Below are 26075 nucleotides of genomic sequence, written 5' to 3'. Positions count from 1 at the left end.
TTGGTCTCTGTAGTGTGGTGCATCCAGGGACTGGCCGTGTTCTGGAGGTGAGCACTACCCAACCTGGGGTTCAGTTCTACACCGCAAACTTTCTGAATGGGACACTGAAAGGGAAAGGTGGAGCTTCTTACTCCAAACACAGTGCCTTCTGTTTAGAGACCCAAAACTGGCCAGATGCTGTCAACCAGGTAATGTAATCACAAATATATTTATATACATGCATTACTGCTGATCGGATCACATGTGGTCAGCGCTAAATACAGGTCTAAACAGGGTCTAAAACATTTTGTGATCGGATCACAAAAACCACATACAAATGTGGTCAAAATGCATGTGACCACATCACATTTGATGTGTAAACATTAATCCGTCCCATATGCGTCCCAGACAGCAGTGCAGAGCTACCCCTCACCTGTCAATCAGTGTGTATTGATTTATACAATTTAGTGTGTTTGATATCAACACAGATGAGAAGCACACACATCTGCAGCTCTGGTTAATACAGGTAATCCACTAAAATTACAGATAATTCTGCTTGAAATGTTGCATTTGTGCTTAGATTAAATTTCACGTGTCTGGGAGAAACAGCGCTCCATTTTTTGTTGCGCTTTAATGTCATGCAGTAACACACTGACAGAGTGATTGATGTATATCATCTATACCCCATGAAATCTGAACACAAGTGGTCACAGGAGATGCATTTAAGCGACCAGGTGTAAACAGTGATGTGTTTCGCCTGACCATGCTTTACCCGAAGTGCATCTTAATACCAGGTGTGAACTGGTTCTTTGATTCAACTAAAATTGTCAACATTTTCAAACAAGCCTTGTAGAGCAGACAGCATTTCAAAGTAATTGGGTGGCATCTCTGTGTTATACGCAGTAACTGTGATCATAAGGAACAATTTACTACTTACAATGTTGCATGTAGTTCATTATATATCATATTAAATTGAGCCATTAGAGAAATTGGAATATATATTTACATATCCCATTATGCATGCGAAAAGTATGGTGCCTTGATTCCAACACAGAAGAAAAAAAGGTTAGAGGTAAGGTTCAGACTTTGTCTCACAATTGTTACTTTATTTCTTGCAATCACGAGATATAGTCTAAACTCGCAATTACAAAATAGAGGCTACATTTACAATAATAAGAAATAAAGGTGCAAATGCAAGATATAGGCTAAACTCGCAATTATGAGAAATAAAGTCGGGAATGAAGATGTAGCCAAAAACTTGCAATTATGAGAAATAAAGTTGCAATTGCGAGATGTAGCGTAAGCCTGCAATTGTGAGATATAATCTAAACTCACAATTACAAGAAATAATGTTGCAATTACGAGATATAGGCTGAACTTGCAATTAACCCTCATATAGTGTTTGGGTCAAAAATGACCCCGTTGGAACTTTGCTTTTTTTTAAAACATGGTTTCCTTCATCTCAGTGGCATTAGGTTTGGTGACTTTTCCTACATTTGCTATCTATACACAGGATTCTGGCGGTGTTACAAAAAAACTCACAATCTTTGTGTTCGGGGTCAAATTTGACCCCACAATGGATGAGAAGATAAAACTGAGGACTTTATTTTTTATTATTTGTCAAATAAAATCAATAAATCAGCCACAATGCAGAACACACACACACACACACACACACACAGAAATAAAGGGCTGATACTATAACACATCCACAGTGCGGAACACACATGCTCACACACACACACACACACACACGAATGAAAAGTTAAGACAATAATACTTAGCACACACCAAGCATTCTCATGCACACACACACACACACATCAAAGGCTGAGTTTGAGACAGTTGACCTTTTCCACTGTGAGAGAGTTTATGCTTAGGGATGAGAGCCGTTTGCCATTGCAAAATTTTTATATTTGTACAAAAAGTGAATGATCACTGTTCATTCCTGTTGCTGTTTATTGCTGTTGGTTTTATTGACATTTTAATTAACTATGAGTTATTGAATTGGGGTGTTTGAAATAAATGATAGATAAAAAAAATCTTACTCTAAGCTTCTCTTTGTAACACTGTAATCATAATGTGACATCATTGCAAAAACTGGCACTTCAAAACACCTCAATCCAAAAAAATGCTAAACTTAGTGAATAGTGATTTGTTAATGTCTTTGATAATGACTAAATTTATTCCATGGTGGGATCAAGGCATCATAGAAAATTCATAATGACTCATACATTTATGAGATAACTGTCCTGTGTCTTTCCTCAGGCTCATTTTCCTGATGCTTTGCTGAGGCCAGGAAAGGAGTACACACACATCACACGCTACACATTCTCTGTGGTCTGAAATTACATGAACATGTGTATTGTACTTCCAACATGTTTGAAGGCTTTATGTATTATGTCTGCACTTTTGAGCTGGCAAAATGTAAGAGAGTAAAGTTAATGACATTTCTGTATGTTTTGATTTTGTAAATCAGCACAATAACAAACTTAGACATTAGCATGATTACTAGTCTACTAATGTTGTGTATTAATTCATCTCACAAAATCCTCCTGTTATCTTCAGTGATTAGTACTGAATACTGATTCAATTCAGCAAAGACATTTTTATCACAAATAGTCATTAGTTTATGCAAAAGTAGGTTTAAGTAAAAAAAAAAAATAGTGAAATACATGACATTTTTAGATTGAATTTTAAATGTTAATTAAAAATGTTAATGACGGAACACAGACTATCATTTGATTATAAAATACTTTATAGTGTTTTGAGGTGTCTGTTTGAGTTCTGTATTGTGTGGTCTTAAAGTATAACTCAAAAACATATACAATAATGTATTAGTAATCATGTTCTGAGACATCTTGCTACAACATCTTGACACTGATGCTCAAGCATCACCAAAGCAAATTACATCCAGGTGCCCATTTTGAAATGGTCAAAGATTTGTGTTTATTTGTTTTTAAGTAAACACACAGGCCTAACATGAATTTTTTTCTTAAATACATTTGAAGATGGAAAGGACATGAAAGTCTTTTGGCAAACTAAATACACATTCATGATGCAAAACACTGTAATAATGTTCTTTATATTTGACACAAAATTCACATACGCAAATTCACAACTCAGGCGCACACGCTTGCTTTCAGTGCTGATAACTGTAATATTGCACTAAAAAGCAGTCCAATATGGACTTGCCTTTTTAAAGGTTGTTTGTGTGAAATCACACAAGCTCAAAGTACATTTCCTGTGTGTTTCCTCTGTTAAAAGAAGAAAATGAAACTGATTCAAGAGACTCCACAGTTCAACAAATCTTGACTCATCTCCGCTGCCATGCTATAAGGCCATTTTCAGGTGAACATCCCACACTTATTTCACTGTTAATAGTGTACACGTGAGTGGATGTGTATTTGATTGTTGTGAAAAGAACATTCTGTTTATTGGATGAGTGTGTGTGTGTGTGTTACTGTGTTGAGATGAGTGATACTATAGTGTGTATAATGCGTGATCCTCGTGGACAGCTGATTAGGTCAATGCTGGGATTTTTGATCTTCTCCTCTAAGAGCTGATCCAATTCCCACCGCAGCTCCTTCACCAGATCAGCCACCTACACAGTTAAAACAGGCTATGTTCAAAATGGAATACTAGCGTACTACAAACTGTAATATAGTATACTCTATATTAAATTTACTTCAATTGAATATACTAGCTACTACTTAGTTCTGTTTGAAACATGCTATTTACCTACTGTCATATGACCTTACTACATTGCATGTTTAATTCAGCAATTGGTGTCAAGTTATTAACTTATAAATACATTTTGTGATAATGCTTCTGGTTCCTTTGTCACACTGGAAATATACTGGACAGTTTGGCATATTTAGTCCAGGTTCTCCATGCATACAGTACATTTCTACTGTTTGTGCACAGTATAAATACTGCAAGAATTGTACGAGCAGTATGATAGTATGCAATTTCCACACATACAAAAGTTTGTTTATCTTTATGCTTGTAACGTGTATAACTCTGGAAATAGAATTGAAAAATCCCTTGTGCTCAGTATACTGTGCATTCTGTATAATGCATAACATTGGTGTTAGTATGCCAACATAGAGTCTGGCTCTACCATACAATAGTACTACCATACTATTCTTATTAGTTATGCTGTATGTACAGTATATACTGCAGAAAAAAGCAAGAGTGGTATGTTAGTATGCTATTCAAAACAGAGTCTGGCTCGAATAGCATACTAACATACTTAACATATTAACTGGTGGAAATGGCCGAGATTCACTGGGGGTACTATAGTTGGGGTGGGGGGTATAATAGAGGTATAATATAGAAAGGTATTATAGATTGTACATATATATACTATTACAACATTACTCTTGAGAAATGAAAACTGAACACATTTTCTGTTTTCTTAAAAAGAAGAGCCAAATCTACTGCATATTTCCCTCAATTGTTTTAAGGAATGGGTACTGGGTAACTACGGTTCCCAGCATTTGCTGTCAGCAACGCTAAACCACGCCCCCCAGCACATGTTTGTGTATGTCAAGACTGCAGAACAGATATTCTATAATACCAATACATAAAATACAGAATAGAATACAAACGGCTCAGCAATTATTTGTGGATTAAATTACACATACTGCATGACTTTTGTGTATTTGTGGATGGTATTTTGAGCAAAGAAAACTGTATAATTGTGCATATTTCTGGATTCCCATGTGCATTTTTCAATCTGTTGTTTACATGTGTGGGAGGCTTTTTTCACTCAATGTGCCTACGTGTCTCATCAAATGTAACCACGAGCTTTTTCCTGGCTAGTCATCATTATCAAACAGCGTTTCCATTAAATCCGATTAAGCCCGGATCATTTAACGTACGTACACGCAGCTTTATCCATGACTGCGTTCCAAACGGCACAAATCACCCTCCAAAGGACACTTAGAAAGGGAGAACAATCACGATAGTCATCCTGTAAGATCGCTTCAAACTGAATTTCCAATAAAAATCACTTAAAATGTGAGTTACGAATGAACCTTATTTGAGCCCCACACCTTTTAGCCTTTCAAAGCTCTCAGAGTGGAGGGCAAAGTCTTCAAAGGGAATAGGATATAGGGATGATCGCTTTGGAATGGAACGCACCCCATATCAAAGTTTGTTATCGGATCTGTTAAAGTAATGGTTTCTGTTCATATTTTCGCCCGAAATTTTGGTGCATCAATCAGTTAACTTGCCTGAAGCGTCTTGGTCTGAGGTGGTGGGACAACAGCGCACTGACAGAGACGCATGTATTCTGGCCATTCACGAAAGTCAACTTTGCACAAACACAGACAGAAGATCTCGCTTCATTTATGTGCTGAACCCGCATAGCTTTTGTAAGCTATTTAGTGAAGAAAAGATAAAAATCCTCTTCATTCCCCTAACAAATATATCCGGTTTGTACAGGAACACTGTTCCCTGTCGCAATTCACTCCGTGGACTCTGTTCCAGTGCTGCTTATTATTTATGCCATATCTATATACTGCAAATAAATAGTATGAGTGATTACGGTTGTATGCTATTCTGAATTTAGCAGCTGTTTTACCTCGTGAGAGGCGGCGGCAAATTTGATCCAGCCATCATCCAGAGAGATAATGAACTCTCCACGCTGCAGCTCCACGCTGACTTGCCCTCCACCAAACAGCACCATGGGATACACGCACACCATGCTGCAGTCACGGATAAACACTCGACTGGTCTTCACTTTCTCATGGTACACCAGGTACGGGCTGTCATAGTGGCGCACCTACACAGAGTGAAACCTCAGAATTTACACTCAAAACATTTCAAATGTTTCATATTTAATTCAAACACTGATATATGAATAATTTGGGTATGTTTCTTATGAACGTACACATTAAAGGTGCATATGTTCATAAATAGTACGTGAGAGAGATAGTTACAGAGAAGTTCACGGATGAGGGGTGTATGTGGACGGCTCCATCACTCTTGGTCATGAAACGCAGTTCCTCGGCTTTAGGTTGCATCTTCGTAGCACCCTTACTAGTGAGCTTATATTTACCCTGAGGGGATCTCACCTAAACACACAACACACATTTTACACACGCTCGCACTTTCACGTTTCACGACTTATGTCCCAGAGGGATTTGAGGTACTGACCTGCACTACATTAGGGTAGAGAGCAGCACACAACATGGCTGACATCAGTTTTGTGTTATCAGAGTTCAGGTTTGCCTTTGAGGGAGAGAAAATCAATTTGTTAAAGGGACAGGTCACATACATGTCGATACTGTGGATAAGATAATGATACACAAGATACTGAGTTCATAAATATTTCTGTCATTGTTTTTACTTAAAATGAATATATATTTTGTATAGACCCTTTCTACATGACATAGTTATTCAACTTGTTTCTATTCAAAATAATAATAACAAAACATACAGTGATGTTCCAAAAGTTCAAGACAACTAGTGAAAAAAATTTTATGTAGCATTTTTCTAATTTAATACATTTCTTAAATCATAAATTACATTCTCAGCGAAAACCAACATGAATTTCCACATTTCTTAGTATTTGGGATGTCCCCCTTTAGCTTTAATGACAGCATATACTCAAGCTGGGATGCACCTCTCAGTTGTGTGCAAAACCTGATGATCATGTTCCACTGATCATTTTGTCTGCTTTAAAGGGATAGTTCACCCAAAAATGAAAACTCTCTCATAATTTACTCATCCTCATGCCATTCCAGATGTGTATGATTTTCTTTCTTCAGCAGAACACTAACAAAGAATTTTAGAAAAACATCTCAGCTGTGTGGGTCCATACAATGCAAGTGAATGGTGATCAGAACTTTATAGCTCTAAAAATCACATAATGTCATCATAAATGTAATCCAAACGACTCCAGTGTTTAAGTCCATATATTCAGAAGCGACATAATAAGTGTAGGTGAGAAAAAGAACAATATTTAAGTCCTTTTTTTTACCCCAAATTTCTACTTTCACTTTCAGATGTGAAATTGAAACTAAACAGGTACCACATGTAACTTTCAGATGTAGAAGTGAAAGTGGAGATTTAGAATAAAAAAAATATATATATATTTTTTAATCTGTTTCTCACTCACACCTATTGTATTGCTTCTGAAGATATGGATTAAATCACTGGAGTCTTATGGATTACTTTTACATTTCCTTTATGTGATTTTGAGCAACAAAGTTCTGATCACCATCCACTTGCATTGTATGTATCTATAGAGCTGAGATATTCTTCTAAAAATCTTCATTTGTGTTCTTCTGAAGAAAGAAAGTCATACACATCTGGGATGGTATGAGGGGGAGTAAATGATAAGAGGATTAAAATTTTTGGGTAAACTATCCCTTTAATGGAAGCACTGTACTTTTGTACAAGGAGTTCAATTGCATGTCACAAATTTGCTTTATAACAAGTGGCCTAGAAATAGTGCAGAATCTTTAATACTTTTTTATATACTTAATTATAAAAATCAATTTTTCAATATAATTTTCTTTATTTAGATTATTCAAAATATTAAAACTTGTTTTATTTCCATCAGAAGCTTAGCCGGAAACTTTTGGGAGGGAGGGCCAAGAGAAATGATCGATAGCATCAGATAATAAAAGAAACTTGTAAAAAAATTATAAAAAATACATTAAAAGTTTATTTTATTATCTGATGCTATCGATAATTTCTCTTGGCCCTCCCTCCCAAAAATTTCTGGTTAAGCTTCTGATGGAAATAAAACAAGTTTTAATATTTTGAATAATCTAAAAGAAAATTATAATGAAAAATTAATTTTTAAAAAAGTATTAAAGATTCTGCACTATTTCTAGGCCACTTATTATAAAGCAAATTTGTAACATGCAATTGAACTCCTTGTACAAAAGTACAGATTTCCTAATTGTTCCCAGAGATGTTTTTAGGGCATTTAGTTACTAAAGATTGTCTACTTTAAGAATATTAAAAGATCTATCAGCAATATTCACGTTTGAGTACACTAAGAATTTTTTATATTACATACGTAACATATGGAATGTTAGGAGGCCTTGTGGCTGAGAACAGACATTTATTATTATATGGTGATTCAGGCTATTTACCCTAGAAATTGTTTTTAATTTACCATTATTAATTTACCATTATTAAATTACCAATTTTGGTAATTTTTTCCCTATCACAATTTGCTAGCATGTCTTTGGAAGGATGAAAATGACGGATTAAATTGATGGAAATGTATACGGTCACTATGTCTCCGCTATACTTATATGATATTTGAAATTAGCACAATATTATTTTTGTCGTATGGGGAAAATGAGGTCTTAAAAGTCTTATGAGTTAAATCAAAATCATTTATTTCAGAGTAGCTTATTTTGATTAAACAGATAAAATGAAACTAATAAAATTCATAATTAATACAAATGATATTTGTACCATTAATTAATTTTAGCTTAAAAAATATAGTGGATGAAGTTTAGGAGTTTTAGGAGTTTTGAAAGCATCTGAACATCCAAAGTTATTTAATTCAGCATCTCATGTCAACTCGATCTGGTTTTAATGAACAGGTTAGAAGTTATTTAAAACCTATTGCCTAATTAATACAATTCATAGCAATGAATTCACATACATGAAATTTGTTACAAATATTTTATTAAATGGGGAAAATAAAGTGGTTGGAGCCACTGCACGATACAGGATGCCCATCAACTGAACGCGCATCTCATCACGGCATCTGGTGTTTTACAGTGTAAATAGCTTAGTTATAATGAGAGGGTTTTGTTTTTTGAGCTGCTGTTGTTCTGAAAGCTTTGATGCTGACATTATCCAGTAAGCAAGCACTGTTACCTCATAGCCTGTGGCCTCCAGTACCCCATCACTTCCTTTTGAGCTCATTTTTTCAATGACTCTTGCTTTCAGTCCATCCTTCACAAAGCCAATATCAGACAGGAGCTCTGCAAACTGCCTTTTAAGACATGCTATTTCCTGAGAAAGCATACAAAACAGAGAAGTTATTCAAGTATGCTGAAATAATGGAAGTTTACATCGAGCAAAATAGAGACCAGTCTTACCTGTAAGCCCCGGATTGAAAGGAAGTTCTCTCTGCAATACTGATAACCAGACTTAGAGCCATTCTGTGTTGCGTTACACCAACCCTGAAAAAACACACATCACCATAGCAGAGGTAATAGCACCACAAGTCTTATGACTGTATTGAACAGCACATTTCAAAACTTGTACTGACCTTGTATGCCTGCAGCAAGGCCAGATGGTCACTGTTAGCCAGAGAAAAACTTAACTTCTTCTCATTAGCTTCCTCTCTTTTATCCCAGGGAGACACCTGTGAGGGTGATCATCAAGAGAACATTGATCTCAGAGTACTTGCTACAGCAGTTTTTAAAGTGTGAGGTGCACCTCTGGAGTATATAGGGAGATGCGGAGAATGATGATAAATTCAGGTGAAAAGGTTTAAAGTTGTTTTGAAAGAGAACTGATAATAACCAATATTTTAACTGAAATGCTATAAAAAATACAGTTGTGCTTGTAAGTATTACCCAACTTATTAGGACGCAGCAAATTGTTCTTACATCTAAAAAAATGATGAACTACAAAAAATAAAATATCACAATACATGACGCCTGATAACTAGAAACAGTTGGAGTGCAGTCTTCTACTAATAAGAATATTTTTGTTTATTTTTTTGACATTCACTTTATCTCAATTAATATTTACTTATTCATGTTGCCTATAATAAAAACACGTATTTTACATTTATCAGAGGAGAATCCCACTGTCTTTTTTTTTTTTTTTTTTTTTAAACCACTGTACTAGACCAAAATATTGTCTTCTTGAGTTCTTGTATATTACTTGTGTCTCGTGACTTACAAATGGGCTCTTGAAGGCCAGGCTGGCAGCGATGGTGAGGGCAGGGTCCAGGCACCGGAAGATGGCTCCCAGCAGCATGAGTTTACCAATGCGGACGTCTACGGGCAGACAGGCCAGATGCCAGCCCAGTGGAGTCAGAGACTCGACATCCGTCAGAGCGCCTAGGGCACACAGGCGCTGTTTAGCTGCCTCCAGACTGCCCTCTGTGGGCGGCTCAATCAGCTGAGAGAAAACGGAGTCCAGAGGACGCTCTGCAAACACCTCCAACACTTTAACCCTGAAAGAGAGAGAAGCAGAAATGAGGTCAAGCTCATTCAGGAACAGTTACCCAAGAATTCTGTAATCAAATGTTCATCCTCAAGTTGGCCCAAACACGTTTGTTGTTTTTTTTTTCTTCCGTAGAACACCAAAGGACAATTTCTATCTCCTCGTCTTTTCCAGACAACAGCAGTTCATAGCGATCAAGCTTCAAAAAGGCCTAAAAAGCATAATTCTTGTATCAAAATGTAGACCATATGACTTCTGTGCTATATTTCACGTGTTCTGAAACTAAACAATAGCTTTGTGTGAAGATCAGATTGAAATTTAAGTCATTGTTCACAGAAAATCTTCCACTCCTCTGCAGCCAACAAATCTCGTTATCCATTCTGCATACTTGACATCAATGACATAAAACCTGGCATGACATGTAATTTTTGAATCCAAACACAATCACAAATTAGATTTTAGAGCTTCTACGAAGAGAGGAATTATAAATGCAGGAATTTTAGTCTGTTCCTCACACAAAGCTATTGTATGGCTTCAGAAGACTCGGAATATGTTGTTGTATGGAAAAAAGCTGTGGAAAGGTTCATAAAAATTTCACCTTTTGTGTTGCACAGCAGATGGTTTTGGAACAACATGAGTGTGAGTAAATAATGACAGAAATTTAATTTGGGGTTAAACAACCACACAATCGTATAAATAGCCAAATATTTGCTGGATACCTCAGACAGAGCTGCTCTAGAGGAACTCTCTGGATCTCAGGAAGCTGCTGATCGCTCAGGTGGTATGTGAAGCGGTGGCTCGTGAACAGATGGAAGCAGATGCCTGATGCAACACGACCAGCACGACCTTTCCTCTGAAGAGCGTTTGCACGAGACACCCACACGTCCTCTAGACTCTCCATACTGCGACTGGCATCGTACCTGACACACGCATACATAACTTTGTGACCTATTATCTATCTGCCTCCTACCAAACTATTTATACAAAAAATGATTTCTTTATACAAAGAGAGTTCATCGTTATCCAGGAAAAAAATAAATAAAAAAAATAAAATCACATCTAGATTCAAAGGGATAGTTCAGCCAAAAATGAAACTTCTCTCATCATTTACCCAGATGTGTATGACTTACTTTATTCTGCAGAACACAACCGAAGATTTTTGGAAGACTATCTCAGCTCTGTAGGTCCTCACAATGCAAGTGAATGGTGGCCAGGACTCTGAAGCTCCAGAAAGCACATAAAAGCAGCATAAAAGTAATCCATATAACTCCAGGTAGTTTAATCCATGTCTTCTGAAGCGATTTGATAGGTTTTGGGTGAGAACAGACCAAAATAGAACTCCTTTTTCACTATATATCTTGTCATTGCGGTCTCTAGGCACGATCATGATTTCAAGCTTGATTACATTTCCTAGTGCTTGACTCGTGCGCAGAACGCAAGATGGCAGAATAGGACGTGTAATCCAGCTTGACATCATGATTGCCAAGGAGACTGCTGACGTCAAGATCATGATAAAGCAGTTACATTTTGTTCTGCCTTTATGTGCTTTTTTGAGCTTCAAATTTCTGGTCACCATTCACTTTCATTGTATGGAACTACAGAGCTGAGATATTCTTCTAAAAATCTTTGTGTTCTGCAGAACAGAGAAAGTCACGCTTCTGGGATGGCATGAGGGTCAGTAAATGATGAGAGAATTTTCATTTTTTTAGCAAAACAATATATATCAACAACAATATAAAGCATCTCAAACCTCTTCTCCTTCATCCTGCCTGAGTCTATGACATAAACCACATCATCAATGGTGACTGAAGTCTCAGCAATGTTGGTGGAGATGATGATTTTGGTCACACCCTCAGGTGGGCGGGTAAAGACTGCCTGCTGTTCCTCATTTGACAGAGACGAGTGGAGTGGATACACTACACACCTGAAATGATTAAAAACAGATCTAAAATATCATATCTATATCTATATCATATCAAGGATTGGGATATGTTTACAGACTGTAGGTTATTGTACAGATGATTTTGAGAACTACTGGCCCACTTAGGATTCAGTTTTGAGGTCATGTTTAAATGCGCATCACCATTATTTTCTACAGGATTATGCTTTTGATTAACAATAACCAATTCTATTGTAATATCTATTTTTAATTATTAGAATACAAATGATTACAACAAAACTATGAAACTCTGTTGAAGATATGCATCTTTAAGCACATGTTAAACTTCCAGTCAGAAATTAGACTGATTTAAGTTTCACCAACCTTAGAAAATGTTATTTTTTATAATACTCATCACAAAGTAACGAATCACATTGATTCACCAATCAGTATGACTGATTCATTAGAAAGAACCACATTAATCGAGCAAAACAATTGCAAATAGGACTGCACGTTGTGCTGTATTTTCATTTTTGCAGGTCAGTAAGTGGGACAATGGAATATTTTTATGTGACTATTTATTGTCAATATATTATTTTACGCTGAACAGTCTCTCTCGTCCCAGCTCTGCGTTTATTTTTTTTGCCGTGGTGCCACAGATTCATCAACAGAACAGTAGCGGTGCAGGATACACCTTCACACACACACACACACACACACACACTGTACCTGTCAGCTCTTCTGTTGTTGAACATCCTGTTAGACTGCAGCTGGTCATATAATAGCTTTATTTCAGCTAGACCTGGCAGGAAGACCAAAATAGCACCTTTGCAAAAACACAAAACAGTTCATCACGGTGACTTTAAATTTTAAATGGTGTATTTGTTTTATTTCATGTTGTTTTAAAAATCATTTTAAATGAACTTATGGTGTTATTTACCTGGTGGGTAGCTGTGGTCTCCATCTACAATCCATTCAAGCAGACTCTCGATCAGATCCATGTTGATTTTGTCAAGGTCCAATGTAGCCAATGTTTTCACCACAGACTTTGAGCAATCTTATAAGAAGGGAAGTAAAAAGACATATTTCACTCTGTCAAAATGTCATAATTACTATGTCAAATTATAAAACTGATAGTTTTGACTGATTGGTCAGTACAGTTCCAGCCTTGCTAAACTACATGTTACAGCTATAGACCCTTTTCACAGACCTGTTATGACACGTTTCCACCTTATTTAATAGCTTATTTAACAATTTTAAAAATACTTAGTGTAAATTTATAACATTGTATTATATTACCCTGGAATACGTTTTAAAAATCGAGTTAACACAGCTGCGATGAGGCGTCTAACACAACTGCTGAGGGAGTGATACAAAATTTTGCCTATTTCTCTCTTCTTACTGCAGTTATCCTGCACGCTCTATTTTTATCTCTTTTTTCAAAGCTGTGAAAGCGCAATCATTGATTTTTTTCCTTTGCTGTTGGAGCAAATGGGTAAGCAAAAATGTAATTTGCTGTGGTCTCCAATTCACCACCATTCATGTTTACCCTGCTATGCGTCTACTTCCACTCTGCAAACCCGGATGTGTGAAAAGGGTCCATAAGAGCTACTGTGTACCGGTAAATCACTGTGCAGCACCCATAGAATAACATTCTGTTATTGTTTACACCAAGTACTTATATCTTCAAGCGCAATGATGAATTTGATTGCTAAAATTACATTTAATGAAAATGTTCATTTATGTAGTAACATTCTCATAAAAGTAATAAGGCACTCGATGTTAAAGGAATGTTTCGGGTTCAATACAAGTTAAGCTCAATCGACAACATTTGTGGCATAATGTTGAATAACCACAAAAATGTATTTCAACTCGTCTGTCTTCTTTAAAATAAGTAAAAATTGAAGCGACAGTGAGGCACTTACAATGGAAGTGAATGGGGACAATGGAAGTGAATGGGGCCAATTGTTGGAGGGTTTAAAAGCAGAAATGTGAAGCTTATTTTATTTAAGCACTTACATTAATTCTTTAAATCATTAAAGATTTAAATCCAAATTTTTACAGTCATTTTAGAGTTTTAGGTTTTGTCATCACATCATCATGGCAACAACGTTGTAAAATTGGCTATAACTTTACACAGAAAATGTTATTAAGTGATTTTATCACACTAAAATCATGTTTACACGCATATCCTTTATGTCTTGTGACTATACTTATGAAAAAGTTAATATTTTAACATTTACAGATTGGCCCCATTCACTTCCATTGTAAGTGCCTCATTGTAACCCAGATTTTAGCTCTTTTTTTTTTAAAGGAGGAACGAGTCTAAATAAATTTTTGTGGTAATCAACATAATGCTACAAATGCTGTCGATTGAGCTTAACTTGTATTGAACCCGGAATATTCCTCTAATTTATTTTGCGAGTATAGTCACAGCTAAGGATGGGTGCAACTATATTCACAATGTAGTGCGACCACTCAATTTCACAGATATAGGATAAAAATAATTAATTTAATAAGCTGTTTTGACAATGGCTCTTTTTACGAGTGTCACTCCAGGTGGAAATGAGCATAGTTTGGCACTATTTCTAAAGACAAAATACAAAAAAACTAAGTAATAATAGAACAAAACATAATCAAACTAAAGAATTAGAGATGTCAGTGATCTTACTGGAATATCTGACTGTGAGCTCTTGAAGACTGAGCTGCTGGTCTGGCACAGAGTCTTTCACCGAATCCTTTTTCATTAAGGAGCTGAATGACCAACTATCAACAACATCATCATCATAGACTTCGACAGGAGCTCGTCCCCTCCCAGACCTGCCACTCTGATTGGCTGGACCGCTCTGCTTTGTGGAACGCCGGTACAAACTTCCATCTTCAAGCACATACCTTTACAACATATAAACAAAACATGTTGTAGATTTCAATTGTGAGAAACAATGCATTTAGAAACGGTCGTATGATGACCAGTATTCACATCAATGCTTACATTACCTGGTCTTAGCAATGGCGTCCTCAAGGAAAAACTGCTCCACTGGGAACGTATGACCTTTAGATAGGATCATAAACAATAAAATTACCTAGTGCACCTTTAAACTATTAATAAGAGAGGCACTGGATCTATTGTGTGTCTGGTATGGTGTGGTGTCCACCTGGTATATGGATAGTGGGGCAGTTGCTGAAGTATTGAGAGAAGAGCTCTGCATTCAGGGTCGCACTCATCATAATTATTTTCAGATCTGATCTTTTCACAATCAGATCCTTCAGAACCAGCAACAGGAAGTCACTACGAGACAGATTGTGTTACTGAAGAGTCATGTTGTATGTGATGGTGTTGTATGCGTGTGTACATTTTACGGACCTCTCTTCTGTTCGTTCATGAACCTCATCCACAATCACATGTGTGATTCCACCGAGCTCAGCATCACCTTCTAACCTCCGCAACAGCACACCAGTGGTGCAGAACAGCAGCCTGGTGCTGGATGACTGAAAACGTACACAAAAACATTAGGTGCTATCTGATAACTGGATTGTTTGAACTAATAATATAGGTAGATACTATATGACCAATAGGTAATATACTGTAGGTCAAAGAATCATATCTTCAAATACTTGTATTTATAACAATTCAAATTATTCAAAGACATACATTATTGTGGCAGATGAGTAAAGCATTGATTAGACAATATAAGTGTCTTTAGAAATCAGTATATTGTTTGTTGTGTTCATATCCACTGGTCTGCATTCAAGCTTTTGGTGTGTCTCACTGTCCGTTGGTAGAGCAATACCTTATGATGTTGGCGCAATTAATTTTAACGCAATATTTTTTATTTAATTAATTGCACTGGATCAACATGTTATCGGCAACCTTAGTGATGACACAAAAAAAATAGCTGAATCGTTACATATCTTTCATAGTCTTTAGAAAATTTAACTGGCCAAATAAAATGTTCAAAAAGAGCACCATGATACAATGTTACTTACTTATATTGTCTAAAAATAACTGCAAATATATGCTAAGTATCCAATACATAGCCCTAAGTAGTGGCCAGAGTGTGTTACCCTGACAGTCTCCAGGCGGATCTGGTAGCCTGTTGAGTGACCCAGGGCCTCTGCTCGTTCCTGAGCCACTCGGGTCGCCACAGCGATGGCAGAGATTCGCCGTGGCTGAGTGCAAATAATGTTGGCCACTCTGTCCGTCCGCCCAGTCAGGAGAAAATTATCAAGGATAAACTGAGGAACCTGAGTGGTTTTCCCGCACCTGTGGTTACATTATGCCAACATGGAGAGATGTCAGGTAAGTCATTCCACTGTAAAAATGTGCTTGAAAATAAATATGATAGCTCCACAGTCTTACCCCGTCATTCCACTGATGACGAGAACCTGGTTCTTATCCAAACACTCCAATATGGCCTCTCTCTTCAGCCACGCAGGCAGCTTCTGCCTCTGCTCCTGCATAGATGTATACCGCCTAGAAGACTGAGAGACAGAACACAATTACAAGAGTAGTTCACCAAAAAATAAAAAAAATATAAAATGAAAAATAATGTATCCTCCATCTCGTGTTGTCTCAAACCAATATGACTTTCTTTGTTCCCTGGAACACAAAAGGTGAAACTTTAAAGAATGTCCTGGATGCTCTTTTCAAAATAGTGAAAATAAAAGGAGACAGGTACCGTCAAGCTCAAAAATGACAAAAAAAATAAAATAAAAAAAACACCACAGATCTATCATAAAAGTGGTTCATAATGACATTTGGTTACAAGAGCAATAAAAATGTATGTTATCGACATCAAACCTGACATGACAATTTAATTTGAGAGCTACATTGGAGGGTACACAAAGCTATCGTATGGCTTCAGAAGACTTACAATGTATTGTAGTGCAGAAGTCATAAGGATTACTTTTATGATACTTTTGTAATGTTTTTTTGTAGGAGTGGGGAAAAATATTGGTTTACCGATGTACTGCAATCTTCATTTGAATGACGATGAGTTTTTTGTTTGATGATTCTTATATCCCAAGATTGATCTTTTGCTCTATGCGCAACCCTCTATTACAATGAGAGGAAATCACTCGCATTTGCAATCAAATTTCATGCTATACAAATAAAATGTCCTTGATTAGCCACTGTTAGCATTCAATGACTGGTTATCCGGGTGGTGCACGGCTTGTAAAATTGATTTTGTGTCAAACTGGGACTTATTTTGGGAGAGACCACGGTTTTATTGTGAAATGGTCTCCATCTATACAGAAATGGTGCTTGTGTTTTATCTGATAACATCAGGATGAAAATAAAGAGTCAATGACTTAGTATGGTGTCTACATGTATGCTCTATAGTGGCCAAAAAAACATAGAAGAATGTTTCTCAACCTCAGAAAACTGTTCATCTATAGATCATGCCATTTCTTGTGTTTTTACTTATGCTAAGCCAGTATTTAATAAAAAAAGGTGAGCCAATTTTAATAATTGTATAGTGGTTAATAATTCTTTTAATTATTCTTTGCCAGCGGTCACTGCTAAAATGTCTCTTATAAACAGGGTTGTGAGGGTTACTTTTGAAATGTATTCCACTACAGATTACAGAATACATGCTGTAAAATGTCATTTGTAACGTATTCCGTTAGATTACTCAAGGTCAGTAACGTATTCTAAATACTTTGGATTACTTCTTCAGCACTGGTAGATTTTTTCACTTGTTTTGACTATAAAAACTCTGCCAGTACAGTAAGACAAAATACACGTTAAAAATACATTCTCTGAAAAACCTAAATATCTTATGCAGTGTTGTTTCTCAAACAAGATAAATTTAACTGATCTTGTTTTAAGGATTTGTAGATATTTTTACAGGAAAACAATACAAAAATTATTATCAAGAATATGATTTTTGCCCTAATATCAAAGGTCTTACTGAATTTTCTTGATAAAAAATATGATCGTGTCTCAAATTGAGTCAGGTGGTCCTAAATAATCAGCAGGTGGTGAAAAATTTGGGAGTCTACTTTGATACTAATTTAAAATTTGAATATCATGTCCGAAAGTTAGCTCAGTCTTGTTTTTACAAGAAACTTTTCAAAGGTTAGACATGTCTTGAGTTTCAAGGATACAGAGAAGCTTATACATGCTTTTATTTCATCACGCCTTGATTATTATAATGCACTGTTAGCTGCAGATAGACTTTTGACACGAACTAGGTCTTCTAATCATAAAAGTTTTAGCTTCTTTGCATTGGCTACCAATACATTTTAGGGTTGATTTTAAGATTTTATTAATTACATTTAAGGCATTACATGGCTTGGTGCCTGTATATTTAGCAGAACTTTTATGACCTTATGAAACAGTTAGACCTCTTAGATCTTCTTGTCATGAACTGTTGGCTGTTCCAAGATCCAGATGCAAAACAAAAGGTGAGAGCATTTGTAGGGAAGGCCCCATGATTATGGAACAGCCTGCCCTGGGATATTAGATCTGCTGAATCGGTGTCTGTTTTTAAATCTCATTTAAAAACTCATTTGAATAAACTTGCTTTTATTACTATATGAATGTGCTGTTTTAACTGTGTGTGTTGCTTTTATTACTATGTGATGTGAATATGTTGTGTTTCACTGTGTTCATTTTTGATTTTATGTTTTGTGAAGCACTTTGTGCTTGATTTGCTGAAAATTGCTGTATAAATAAAATAATAATAATTATTATTATTACCGACTGGTAAATGTTCAGATTTCACTCACTAGCGATAGTGTAGTTTCGTGGAGAAGTTCAAGCACCGTGTTGAGAGTAAAAGTGTGGTTTGACTCATTCTGTGTAATTTGTCATGGACTAAGGTCTCTTTTAATACCTTTTCTGATCTCTACAGACAGTTGTTGATCAAAAACAACAAAAATTAAACATTTAATTCTAATTATGTGTAGTACGGATGAGATCAAGCCATTCGAGTCTCTCTCGTTAACATGCGCTCATTTACAGATGCTCTTTACAGAGCAGCCAGTTTTATTAAAGAGACAGTACCGGTTTTTAGCACATGTTCAACAAATCAATTTAAATAGTTAGAAGGTCCCCTGTATAATTAACAGACTTAGCTTGGAGAGAATTTCTTTCATATATAAGTAAAATGGACTTTATAACTGAAATATACCCGTTTGTATCGATATCGAATCAAAAGCTTGTGAATCGGCATCGTATCGAATCAGGAAATCTGTATCAATACTCAGCTTTACATTTTTGTAATTTTGGGGCTTTGCATCACCAGTTCCCATTTACTTTTGTTATATAGAAAAAGAGCAGCCAGGATATTCTTCAAAAATTCACCTTTTGTGTTCTACAGAAAGCCATACAAGTTTGAAACAACAATTCGGAGTGTGAGTGAATGATGACAGATGAACTCAACTCAACTCAACTCATCTCAAACAATCACACACATCCAAGTGGACAGGGTAGGTCTGGTAAAAGGTGTGTTACCTGTTTCTTCTTGAACTCCCTGCAGAGTTTCTTGTTCTCTTGTTGTATTTGCTCAGTTTTGAGCTCCAGCTTCTTCACCATCCTCTTTCGTAAGTTAACATAGCTCTCGTTTTCCACCGGGATACATTCCTCATCCTCTTCATCATCACCCTCTTCTTGCTCATCATTGATATCCTCTCTTAAGAGCGGTGCATCTAATTTAATGCGCGCGCGCGCGCGCGCACACACACACACACACACACACACACCATTATTTCTTCAAAACAGATAAAAATTCGATCATCCGAATGTGTCTCTGCCAAACAGATATCAATCCAATCTTCAGTTCCTGCACTATACGCAAACTTCACTTCCGTGATTATGCTAATGCCGAGCAGTGAATTTAAAAGATGTGTTTTATTATTTGATTGCAAGTGACTCTGTACCATGCGCTGACATTTGTGTGTGTGCACACTGTGTATTTTTCCCATCGGGGCTTGTGGTTGGCAAGATGCGTCTAAACATCTGCGCTTATTGTCAGTGATTAGTTTCAGTTTCGTCAGCGGTCGATATTATTATTGAATTGCAAATGCATCTAACACTATTAACATCAATAAGTTAATTATCACCTAATTTACTGTATGCTGGACTTCAAACATTCAAACATGGTCAAACATTCTAACAGTAGGGCTTCTGGTGAAACCATAGTTCTCATACCAGATGTAATTATTGTTTCTAAAAAACTATGAATGAAATTTGAAATGAAAAACAATATCCATGTAGACACTATAAAAAAAACTGCCATAAAAGTGACTTTAATTACCCTAATATATATTATTTTTTTATTTTCTCCCCAATTTGGAATGCCCAGTTCCCAATGCTCTCTAAGTCCTCGTGGTGGCGTAGTGACTTGCCTCAATCCGGGTGGCAGAGGACGAATCTCAATTGCCTCCGCGTCTGAGACCATCAATCCGCGCATCTTATCATGTGGCTTGTTGAGCGCGTTACCACGGAGACATAGTGTGTGGAGGCTTCACGCTATTCTCCGCGGCATCCATGCTCAAATCACCATGCACCCCACTGAGAGCGAGAACCACATTATAGCAACCACGAAGAGGTTACCCCATGTGGCTCTACCCTCCCTAGCAACCGGGTCAATTTGGTAGCTTAGAAGACCTGGCTGGAGTCACTCAGCACACCTTGGATTGGAACTCATGACTCCAGGGGAGGTAGTCAGCGTCAATACTTGCTGAGCTACCCAGGCCCCCAATGTAAATTATTTAATATAATTATAATAATAGTAACATTTATTATAAATACAATAGTTCTGCCAAAACACCATAGTTTCTGCAGTTGGTTTTACTAACTGCAATGTAATAAGAATGGTGATAGCCTGTAATTACAGTTGTGAATTACACAATGTTTCCATATCTCACACAGTTTATCACTGGACTGCTGCAGGTTCGTCAGCGCAGCACGGGTTGGCCAGTCCCGCTCTGCTCTTGTGCTGTGGCCAGCGATGCACTGCGCAGTTTAATCAGGTAGCACTGTTCTGTCACAATTTTGGAGTATTTGGTGTTTGCTATGTGCAGCAGTAAATGGCAGCGCTTAATAAATAATAGTGGGGTGCTTTTGTAGTTGCAGGGCTGGGAAAAAACTGTTGCAAAATGCAACAATTTAGTCATATCAGCCCACTCAACCAACAGGCCCACTACTCGACTGGCCCACCGGGAAAAGTCCCAGTGCTCCAGATGGCCAGTCCATTGCTGCACGGAAGAAAGTCATACATTTTGGAATGACATGATGGTGCGAAAATGGTCCTAGAGTAGTTATTTTTAGTAGAACTTTCCCTTTAAGTATGGTTTTATTAAACGCACCAGATTTGCGACCCTGTATGTGCTGTACAAAGACAAACATTATTTATCTTTTGTCCAATCCCTCACCTTCCTTTTGTCTCACTCTGTGGTTTGTGGTCTCTGTGGTGTTGTTTGATCGATCTCTATCAATCTTGTTGTCTATGCTGTTCTTAGTGCTGCGGTTCCTTGCCGGAATGACAGTGGGTAGAGCCAGCACAGGGGGCGGAGCACTGTACTTGTGACGAGTAGTTGACAGCAGCTCTCTGACAGGTCCATCCTCCTCCAGACAGGAAATAAGCATGTAGACCACTGGCTCACCTTCCTGTGCAGCACTGAGCGACTGACCAAAGAGGTACTCTGTCACACTGAGGCGACCCGCCCCTGGAAGCGATTCATCAGTGGTACTGAATGCCACAAGTGGAGGTTGAAAAGGATATAAATTGTCCGGCTGGAAGCGGATCTCCAGCTGGTAAATAGGAGGTTCAATGCTGCTAAACCCTGGTTGACTAGGCCAACAGGATTCTCTGGAGGCGCTGGATTCAGTTGACTTTGGCGTTTGGTGCTTGAATTTGCACCGTTTACCAAACTTACAACCTGCCCCCTTTAGGTAAAACTTGCAAATCTGATTCGATCCTGATTGTTTGTGATTTGCCAAGTCTGAAATCTTGCAACGCCCTTCATCCAGCCAGAGCAAATCAAGATTAATAGTCCAAACGCGATCACTGATGCGCTCACAGAAGCGTTCCCCATAGATTGCAGTCAAAGCGAAGGCCTCTTCCTGTCGCAAAGCTACACACTCCTCTTGTGAAGGGAGGTCAGATGTCTGAGGGCTGAGAGCGCTGGAGCCAAAACGTTCTGTGAACATCTGGGAGAGGAGGAGCTCTAATGTTGCTCCAACCTCACCACGCCCACTTTGTCCTTCAGTTCCCGCCTCTAAAGCTTGTCTGCTTCGCTCACGGTCAAACCCATACCTGCAAAAATGAAAAATAGTGCGGTTAATTGATTAAAAATATTAATCAAATTAATTACATGATATGCCAATTTATTAAATTAATTGCAATTAATTGGGAGAAAATATTTTGATTAGCTATATAGATAATTTAAAGAAATTATATTATTGTGGCAGACAAGTGATTTGTTTTATTTACATTTCATTGAACATAAGCCTATCACTGGCCTACAGCAGAGATCCATTTAGCAATTGAGTTCAGCAATTTGTTTGAGGTAGACTGGGTTGTTCTCACAGGACACCTTCTTGCATCTGTCTGCACTATTTTTGCTGGTCTATGTTCACATGTGTCAGACAAATGCTTTTGGAGCATCTCACTGTGGTTGTGTTGCATTTCACTGGTTTTCAGCACATAAACGCTGCGTTTTTAGGGCGCTGTGTCAAGTAAAACATTAAAAACTCTCAAGACCCATGCATCCAGAGTTGTAATCCAACCAGCTGTCTATAAACATAAGAATGCATCCTGGTATGTGAGGCTCCTTCCTCATTTTGTACTGCCTGCTCTCAGTAAGTGTGTTACCTGTACAGCTGGGGCTACGCTAACTGCCCACCGCTGACAAAATCCACGTGCGGCATGAATAATTGCGCTTATTTTTTTTAACACATTATATTACATATAATTTATTGCACTGAATTAACACGTAAAATCAACAGACTTCATTAAAAATGAAATACTTGATAAAAGTAAATATGAAATTAATATTAAAAGAAAGCTAAAAAGGTCCCTAACTAGAGGTCGACCGATAGTGGATTTTGCAGATACTGATAACTAAGGCAATAGAAAAGGCAAATAAACGATTAATCGGTCAATAGTTTTTAAAAATCTATTTATATAATGATTAAAAAAACTTATGTACGGTATTGTTTTTGGGGGGTATTTTGGTAAAACTTTTTTTTAAATTTTATTTTAAATAAAGTTGTATTCATACATTGTTGCATCTGTGTAATTTCATACATCTTATTGAACATTTATACCGAACCTTCTTTTCTTCAATAAAAAGAAAATCCACAGTTTTAGCACAATGTGTGGACTTTTCAGACGGTCCCTTACCACATCCTCCACACTATTAGCACATTTCAACACAATGTGTGGACTTTTCAGACAACCCCTTACTCAGCGCATTAAAAATGTCCAACTTGTATCAATGTTACATTAACAATCTGGAACCACTTCGCCGTGACGCCATCTAACCAGCTTACGGGACAAATCGCGTCCCGTAGGCTATTGATTTGATTCGGGAAGCATCATTTTATATTTAAAAATGGGACGATCCCATAATTTACGGGACAGGTGGCAATGCTACCTGGAGGTCTAATACATTTTCATAAGCAAAGTGTGGATGCAAAAAATTGTGAGTTTATCTGGCGAAATTGTAAATCGGGAGTACAGCGGGAGGGGTGGAAAAACGGGAGAAACCCAGTAAAATCGGGAGTGTTGGCAGGTATGAACTATAAACAAGCATGAAATACATCATGGACGCTTATTTTAAAATAATGGAGACTTGGCTGTGTTACAATGCTAAATAAAAAAATATATTATTAAAATAAAAACGATCTACAGCTATCGGCATAGATTATTTTTGCAGATAACTGATAGTTCCAAAAAGCAATTATTAAAACCGATATATCAGTCTACCTCTATCCCTAACCTCACCTATCATCCATAGATCAACAACTTGCAAACGTTATGCCATAGTACCATCACTACAAGTAATCTGGCAATATCAAAGCATACATTATTAATCTGTAACTATATTTTTTAGAATTTTATGGTTGGTGCATGCCCATACAAAACTTGCCGCCATGATGCTAGGGTGTTGGTTGCTGGAGCCCTGCTATGCGGTTGCTAAGGTTTACTCAGTGGATTTAGTGTATTGTAATGTGGTTGCCACGGTACTCTGCATGGTTGCTGCTAGATGGCAGTTTACTGGCCCAAGTCAACAGAGCGTCCAACCCCAAGTCTCTTGGACATTCTGCTCCATAGATTTGGCTCAGATCCCTCCTTCAACGTAGGCCTTTGGGATTTTTTGACCCGTTTTACCATCCGTCAGACAAAAACTTTAAGTTTGATTGCTTAGAAAAGTAATAGTACACATCCCCTCAACAAACCGCACAATTTGAGGTATCCTTCATGTCTCTAGACATCTGATTTTTATTTTAGCAATCACCACATATACCTGCAAAGAGTTCCAAGAGCAAACAGGGAGATCACCGGCTCTGGCTTTGTGTGCTTCTCCTCAACTGCGTCCTCTATCCAGTCACCATCTTCGGCACATTCCACTCCATCTTCGTGAGTTACCCAGAACTGACCTTCCTCACGATGGTCCAGCTCATCCTCCTCCTCTTCCTCCTCCCCTCCTTCATAATCAGAGCCACTACATGACAACATTACATTATTAAACCATTATTGAATAACCCAAATAAAGTGCAAAATGATCTCCAAGGTTGTTGAGCTATGAAATATGCATCTGTAAAAGGCAGAGTGATTTCAACTTTTATCTGCAATAAACCTACAATCAAATGTTTTTACATTCTAACATATTAACTATATTGTACACTTGTACACCAAATACACAGTCATCTTGTTCTCTTTTTATCTGATTTTCATATACATTTTGTGCTTCACATCAAAGTTTGTAAAGTTTAATCTTGGAGCTGATTGGTTCTGCTCAAAGCTAAGAAGTGTCTATTCAAGTCTGAAGGTTATGAATAAAAAAAGTATCTTTTGAAATTGATATAGAAAAAATGAATTGGGAAGAATACTTCCAGAACTAGGGCCACTGAAAAAGTGGGCTGTCACTGTTTCGCTCTATAGACACAAATAAATAGTAGGTAGAAAGACAGCAGCTCAAGCTCACCTACAGGGCGTGTTGCACTCCTGGTTCTGAAGTTCTCGCAGCAGTTCTTTCACTTGTAGTCTGTTCTCTGACGTCATGTGTATCTTCTGCAAGGGCAGGTGCACCTGCTCGGGTCTGAATCTTTCTTTCCAATCCTCATCCACATTTTTTCTGGGTGGTCCCACAGCTCTTCCTCTGCAAGCACCTCTACGGCCCCCACGGGCATCTCCTCCTCCTCTTGAACCTCTGGAGGAAGCAGGTTTGAAGGGCCGACTGGGTCCAAAATCAAGACTGAAATCATCTCCATCATCCCAGCCTCCACCAGCAGTTTTCCTACCTCCTCCTCCTCCTCCTCCTCCTCCTTTGGGCTTATTGACCCGTCCTCCACCCCGGTTGGGTTTACCCCGCCTCCTTCCACTCATTAGCTCCCTTTCACAGTTTTTCTTTACAACTGTAAAAAAACAAACATTTTATTTACACATACATTTGTTGGTTCAGTTCTCTGAGCAAGTTTCTGTCCAGAAAAGCATCAGTTGCTTTTAAATGCCAAACAATTAACATAATACCACATATATTTCCTGAGATCTATAACTGCAAAACATATTCACACGCTGACATTTTATATGTAAGCATTACAAAGACAAACAACCCACTGAAGTGTGTAAACACTGTAGCCAGACATAAATTACCATGTATAGCTGGTCCTCAATCCAGCAGCTTAGCTATCAATGTTGTAGGTACAGAGAGTAAAAAAAATAAATGTTAAATGTTACCTGACAATGAAAGCCGACTCACAAATCATACCGATCACCAAGCCGGTAGTTAAATAAAAAATAAGTTTCGATTCTTGTGAATTCCTGCGCGGTTACGGTTGAATCCTGACGCAAGCGAAACAGCATAAACGAGAAAC

The 26075-nt window shown here is 37.5% G+C and overlaps 2 protein-coding genes across 2 annotated transcripts in view; one reads left to right on the top strand and one right to left on the bottom strand.

The window, feature by feature from the left end:
* The window catches only part of galm (galactose mutarotase), a 6481-nt gene extending 3735 nt beyond the window's left edge, over nt 1-2746 (top strand). The window contains exons 6-7 of the mRNA XM_051650944.1: nt 14-188; nt 2248-2746. Of these exons, the coding sequence (XP_051506904.1) occupies nt 14-188; nt 2248-2325 (253 nt within the window). The 3' untranslated portion in view covers nt 2326-2746. The remainder of the gene's footprint in view (nt 1-13; nt 189-2247) is intronic.
* LOC127413645 (putative ATP-dependent RNA helicase DHX57) lies at nt 2720-26075 on the bottom strand. Its single transcript, XM_051650933.1, has 23 exons — nt 25939-26075; nt 25187-25616; nt 24506-24703; nt 21407-22290; nt 19485-19678; nt 16383-16504; nt 16088-16286; nt 15387-15511; nt 15178-15311; nt 15020-15074; nt 14694-14914; nt 12963-13079; nt 12752-12848; nt 11894-12067; nt 10863-11063; nt 9877-10153; nt 9236-9331; nt 9063-9146; nt 8839-8976; nt 6145-6219; nt 5928-6062; nt 5570-5770; nt 2720-3583 (listed from the first exon to the last, which is right to left on the bottom strand). The coding sequence occupies exons 2-23, from the start codon at nt 25585-25587 to the stop codon at nt 3440-3442; spliced, it is 4272 nt and encodes a 1423-aa protein (XP_051506893.1). The 5' UTR covers nt 25588-25616; nt 25939-26075; the 3' UTR covers nt 2720-3439.

Source organism: Myxocyprinus asiaticus, chromosome 23 (genome assembly GCF_019703515.2).
Source record: "Myxocyprinus asiaticus isolate MX2 ecotype Aquarium Trade chromosome 23, UBuf_Myxa_2, whole genome shotgun sequence".
NCBI classification, from domain to species: Eukaryota; Metazoa; Chordata; class Actinopteri; order Cypriniformes; family Catostomidae; genus Myxocyprinus; species Myxocyprinus asiaticus.
Note: the sequence above shows the minus strand (reverse complement) of the source record. Positions and strands in the feature narration are given on the sequence as shown.